The sequence below is a fragment of the Alligator sinensis genome, unplaced genomic scaffold (genome assembly GCF_000455745.1).
Source record: "Alligator sinensis unplaced genomic scaffold, ASM45574v1 scaffold428_1, whole genome shotgun sequence".
NCBI classification, from domain to species: domain Eukaryota; kingdom Metazoa; phylum Chordata; order Crocodylia; family Alligatoridae; genus Alligator; species Alligator sinensis.
Window position 1 is genome coordinate 2,674,057 of NW_005841919.1, and position 6,366 is coordinate 2,680,422.

A 6,366-nucleotide genomic window follows, 5' to 3' on the forward strand; every position below is an offset into this window, starting at 1 on the left:
AGTAAGGTCACAGTGTGGAAAGAACAAAGTTCGTAGGAAAAATGTAGGATTAATGAGGCCAGAGGAAAAGTAAGCAAGAGAGAGCTTGATTTTGTAGCCTAGAGCTGAAGGTAGACCTTAAGGGGACAGATTCTGTTTTTTGTTCCCCAGCCATAAAATGTCCCTGAGTTTGAAAGAGATATCTCCATCCAGGTGACTCTGCATAATATTTCTTTCATTAATTGGCATACAGTCTGATTTACTTCTCCTAGTGAACAGCTGTGTTTCTCCTTTACCCTCTAGACCTCTTTTGTCCACTCTGATTTTGCAGTCTTTCGCTCACCTTGCAAAACCAACAATGACTATTCAAGGTGCAAGGACATGGAAGATCAGGCTAATTATGATATGAACCACTGCAAATGTCAGATTATGTAAAGTTGTAAAGTACATGGGCATAAACTCAGCTTATGGAAAACCACATTACAACAAATCAAAAAGGGATTGGGACCTACTGCATGTAACTGTTTTTGTGCCTGCTCTCACTTCATGGTAAGCAAAAGAGAAATCTATGGTAGCTTACTCTGGCTCAACTACACCAATTAGCATTCACTTACTGTAAACTGGGATTAGATATGCAGACAATTATGCGGACTAGATGGCACATGGAAAATCCCACCTACCATTTAATTTGTTTGTACATGTTTTCAGGGTAATGAATTTGATTTTTCTTGGATTTTGATTAACACTAGACCAGGGGCAGGCAATTATTTCGGGCGGAGGGCCACTTACTGAGTTTTGACAAGCCATTGAGGGCTACATGACAGGCAGCCAGGGCCAGATAAATATTAATTTTCTAAATTTTTTAGTATCCCCACAGGCCAGATGGAATGGCCTTGTGGGCTGCATCTTGCCCACCCCTGCACTAGACTAAGTGAGAGCAGCTCTGACTCAAAGACTACTGCTTGAAAACAGGATCTCTCCGCTGTTTCTATAAAAGGTACAAAGCAATGATTTCTGGTTCTAAATCATGTGGAAAAGTCACCACAGTTAGCTGTGGGACAAGAAATGAGAGTAGACTAGCTCCTTAGGAAAAGCATGATAGAAAACCAAAAACCAGTTAACTGGGGTTTGCCTTGTCTAATGTCTATGCCAGGAGCCTGCTGTACATGCTCAGAAAAGCTAGAGCTCCAGGCATCATAAAATACCCGGCTGAGCAAAACCAGTCCACTATCCAGTTTAGAATCAAAGATGTAAAGGTGGTCTAAAATCACCTGTCCCTTCAAACTGCAGCAAGGAAACTTGAGGTTAGATAATGGGGGAAAGTTTTTCACTAGAAGGGTAGCACAGACAACGTGTAGGGGAGGCATATGTTCCCCCTGAGATTGGCCGGCCAGAAGCCGCTGGTGCTTCCGGAGTTGGCGCTCGGCCACTGGCACCCCGCTAGAGTCAGGAGACAGCAGTCGCCCATGGAGGGTAGTAAAACACTGGAACAGGTTATCCAGACAAGCTGTACAATCTCCATCCTTGGAGGTTTTAAGATAAAGCCTTGGGTGAGATAATCAAGTTGGGGCTGGTCCTGCTTTGAGCAGGGGTCGGACTCTGTGACCACCGGAGGTCCCTTCCAGCCCTAGTTTTTTATGATTCTTGCATGACTGGTGAACCAGCCCCCAGATCAGGACGCTGTCGGCTTAAAAGCCAATGTCCTGTTATGATGTTGAGCAGACAGCTGAGATGAAGTTAAGCGACCGTGTCAAACCATGTCAACGTGCGGTCACTGGTGGGGGAATCACGTCTTGCAGGGTACCCCTCCCATGCAAGTGCGGTAGACCTCTCTCAGGCAACCCTTGTTAGCTGCAACCGTGAGGAACCATGAGCAGCAAGCACTGCTGGCTACACCCACGGGTGCCCTCGCTTCGGGTAACAGGGATGGAAGAGGCCGCAGGGGGGCGTCGCGGGCCGGGCCGGGCCCCTGCGCGAGGGGAGTGCTCCCCAGAGCAGGCAGAGGCCGCCTCGGCCCCAGCTTCGCAGCCGCTCTCTGCCGCCGGCCCGAGGCCGTTAGGGAGGCGGCTGTTGTCAATCACGGGCCCGCGCCGCTCTCATTGGCTCGCGGAGCCTGGCGGGCAGGGGCACCGCCGCCTGCTACCGGGGTAACGGCTGTAACCGCCAGCCGGGGACTGGGGAAGAGCAGGTCCCTTTCCCTTTCCGACCATCGGCTCCCCCTCCCCCCCCCGCCTCCCCATCCCCCTCGGGCGTGAAGGCGCTGTACGGCTGCGGGGCGGCAGGTTACCGAGGTTCTGGTGCCGGAGATGAACTCTCTCCCGAACCGCTTCCTCAGTAAGCACCGCCATGGCTTTCAAACACTGCGCATGCGTCGTGTCCGGTTTACCCCGTCCGCCGACCCGACTGCTGATCCCGCCGGGGGCGGGGCCTCAGCTGCGAGGGGGCGGGGCGAGCATGCGCATGCGCAGGGTGCTGCGGCTACGGTCCTGCAGCACTTGTGTTCGCAAGCGCCTTGCGAGGGGGTCGAGCAGACTCGGTCCTGGGTTGCTTGTCCGTTGCAAGCCCTGTCCCTGCGGTCCGTGAAGTGCTGTGCGCGCTTCGTCCGCGCCTCGTGTTAGGGCTGGACCCCGGGGCCGGCCCGCTGTAGCCGTGGTCGAGCCTGGCTCTGCTTGCCAGCTCCTTCTGTGAGCTGCTGTGAAGGGCCCTGGGCTGACTTCAGGGCAGGGCTCTGGTTTCTGTGGACGGGTGGGAGGCAGGAGCCTGGCTGTCTCGAAAGGAAAAAGGGTGTGGGTGGGTCTCAGGCCACAACTTTGGTTCCCGGGCTGTTTCATCCTGTCTGGCTGAGCTCAGCCTGTCCCACCTCCCTGCAGGCCCAGGGAGTCCAAGGCCCCCTCCCCATTGGCCAAGCCTGGATGATAGTGGTGCCAAGTCTGCTCATAATAAGCAGAATTGGGCTTTTTTTTTCAAAAAGTTGCTTTAATGTTTTTTGGGCTGCAGGGTTGATAAGCACCCCCACTCCCCTCTCTTTAAAATGGGTGGGCTTGTTTTTAAAGGCAGTGCCACTTTTTTTCCTCACAAGACTTGACAGCGCTGCTGGACGGCCTGTGGCTGAGCAGGTGGGACCTCTCGTCTGCCAAAGCCTGATGGGCCAGCACATGGCAAGGAACCAATGATTCACCACCTAGAAGAGCGAGTGAAAAGCTCAACTTCTTAAGTTAGTGAGGCGCTCGGCTGGTACAGAGGAGGAGGCCTAGATCCCTGCTTCTGCTTTTTGTATTAAATCATCAGTAGAGAGCAGGGGATAGAAAAAATCCTGAAAGCGGGAAAAGAGCCCAAGGGCTCCCAATCCTAACCACTCCCTTTTCCAGACAGTTTTTCTGGCCCTATGAGTCCTGCATTCTTTGCTACTCAGTGGTCCAGCTTTGACTGGAGGCAAAGAGGAATGCCTCTTCATGAAACCTAGCTTGTAGCATGCTGTTTAGGACACCAAGGAACAGCTTCAGCTTGAGGAGGGCATAGAAATGTATTAAGTAGTACTCTACCATGCTTGTAGATGGCTAACGGTGGTCCCTCTCCTCAGGTGTGGGTTGTAGGCCTGTATCTGCAGTGGGGAAAATGCCTGTCTTGCACTTTTGACTTGAGCTCCAGAAGGAGGTGGGGGGTCAGCCACACCCCTATACTTAACATTTCGTGTTGGCTAGCTTTGAAGGTGACTCCTCACACAACATACAGGTCTTTGGATTGCCCTTCTGAGCTGCTATACTTTGGCCGTACACGTTTATGAGGTGTAAGCAGCTGACTTTGGGTTTTGGATTCAATCATAAAAGTTAAGATATTTTATAGGTGCCTAACTCATTTTATGGATTTGGCTTGGGAAAGGCATTCCTTTTCTTTTTTTCTTTCATTGAATAAATTGATATGGAAACATTGCACCGTATAAGATAGCTGACACTTTACAAAACTCATGGCTCAAATCTTCCTATATATGGGGCATATTTATATAAACTGTAATCGCTTTAATGCTTCAGCTTTTCCTGTTAAACTTTTTACTGGGATTTGTGAAATTCAAGATTCAGTGTTATATGGAACAATGCAAAGTTTGAATTCACTGTCTAGACCAGGGGTGATCAAGCTTTTGGCCCTGTGTGGAATATGAATGACATGGGGTGGTGTGCGGGCCAGATTGAGCCCCACATGCCTGGATAGGGCGCCATGGGACCTCAGCTAGCCCCCGTGCATTGGGATTGGGCTCAGCACTGGTTGGGCCCTGGCACTACCCCCATGTGCTTGGATTGGGCCCTTTGCTGACCCCCGCCAAGCCACAGTTGCTGGGATTGGGTGCCCAATCTAGTGTGCAGGACCTGGGACTCCCCATAGTTTTGGAAATTTTGGCAGCAGGAGAGCATTTTCGCCCCTTCCCCAATTTCTAGACCCATGGGGAGCCCCGTGGGTTGGATGACATGATGCTGGGGGCTGGATATGGACCAGGGATGCAACACTTATGGTCTAGGGCAGTGGTTCTCAGCTTTGTTAGACTCAAGGCACCCCTTGGAAAATGGCAACTCTTAGTTTTCATATGTCTTTTGACTACAGAAAGATGATGCAGGAATTCTTCTTTTGCAAAGAAATAGCACAACAGGTCAGAATGTTTTTGACACTGTGAATTTTTTGTTTGAAAACTCTGCTTTTCTCTTCTGAGTTACACATAGATGTATGCATATCTAATATTTCGCAGCACATACCACAACACCATTAAAAGGATTTCATGGCACCCTGGTTGGAAATCAGTGGTCTAGCCAAATACTACAAATATATAATTTGTCTATTTCCTATGGTGAATTTTTATAAACTATTAAAATAATTTGTACAACAGTTATTAGGTAAGATAAGAAAATAAATGTTTTTGTCAAAAGATTTAGAAGAAGCTTTGATAATAAAGAATTATTAGGCAATACATACTAATGACATAATTTTTTATTAGTAAATTATATCGGGTATATTGGAAGCAGAGTTACTGAAAAAAAATTTATACGAAACAGTAGAACGTCAGAAATTCATCCAGTTGATTATCTTCCCAATTCTTCCAAAACAAAATCTTAAAGAGGCTTTTATTGGACACAAGATTTTCTGAATGCATCAAGATCAAGGCACCAAAGTAAATTGTGAGGATGCCATCACCCTGTGGCTAAACTATCCTATGTAATTTTTGTTGTTGTTGCAAATATCTTCAAAGATACTGGAGCAGGGAAAATAAACAGAACTGTTGAGATGATTAATTAAATTGTTCATCATAAACCAGTGGTTCTCAACTCTTTTAGACTCAAAGCACACATCAGTCGGCTCAAGGCGCCACCCAGAACATGCCAGCTTTTAATTTTCACTTGGTTTTTTATTACATAAAAATAACAGAGCAATTCTTTTGCAGAGAACTCAGAACCACCAGAGCAGGTCAGAATGTTCTTAATATTCTCCATTCCTATTTGAAATCTTTGGGTTTATCTTGTGAATCATGTTTGCCCACCTAACAGTGGGGGCATGATGATTGAGAATCACTGTCATGAACAAAACAGTGGGTACTAACAAGTCTATTAGTAGTCAAATGTGTGATTTTTCATAACATGGAAATTGTTACCTCTCGTGTTTGTGATGGCTAAAGGAACTGTCAAAATATTAGGGCTGTGCGAGGCTTCGGATCCGGGGCTGCTTTGGATGCTTCGGTGTCCAAAGCAGCATGCCCAGAGCGAAGCGCGGGCTCAGTTATGATATCCAAAGCACTTTGGAAATGCTTCGGATGCTTCAGATGCTACAAGTGAAATTTAGAAGAGGGAGGGAGGGAGAGTGGGGGTGGCAGGGGGTACTGACGTGTAGGTGGCCAGTGAGAAGGATTTCTCTCTGGCTGCCTTTCCAATGACAGCGTCTGGGTGGAGGGACCTTGAAACAGGATAAAAGCCTCTGTTTGCAGGCGTGCTGTGCCTTTCTGGCTTGTTCCCTCTCAGGAACTGCATGAGAAAGGAACCCTCAGACTCGAGCATTTCAGCTTGCTTGCTTTACTCAGTAGTTGAACTTGCCTGCTCCTTTTTGTTGTTAGAAAGGATTGGGTAGGACTTAGCTTATCTTAGCTTAGTGATTCAATTACTATTACTGTTACTGTTCAATTCATTTCTTTGAATTTATATTTGCTCTTTTTTTGTGTGGAAACTTTGAAAAAAGAAAGCTGTGTTTTCCCTGCCAATGTGATCCATCACTGTGCAGGGAGGCACACAGATTGCATGCATGTGCGCACGCGCGCACACCCCCCCCCCACACAATATAAAGAAGAAAAATCAGATATTCATAGAAGACAGACAGACAGCACACAATACTCTTAACACTGAAGCAAACAATCAA

General features: G+C 47.8%; 1 protein-coding gene across 6 annotated transcripts in view; it reads right to left on the reverse strand.

Annotated features, from left to right (window-relative positions):
* Window positions 1-2,339, reverse strand: part of CEP72 (centrosomal protein 72) — a 51,555-nt gene extending 49,216 nt beyond the window's left edge. For all 6 annotated transcript variants that reach the window (XR_003092915.1, XM_014517638.2, XM_014517634.2 and 3 more), the window contains exon 1: window positions 2,267-2,339. Coding sequence is in view for 5 of the 6 variants with exons in the window: in XM_014517638.2 (XP_014373124.1) it covers window positions 2,267-2,327 (61 nt within the window). In the remaining variant the exon portion in view is untranslated. The remainder of the gene's footprint in view (window positions 1-2,266) is intronic.
* Between the last annotated feature and the right edge of the window lie 4,027 nt (window positions 2,340-6,366).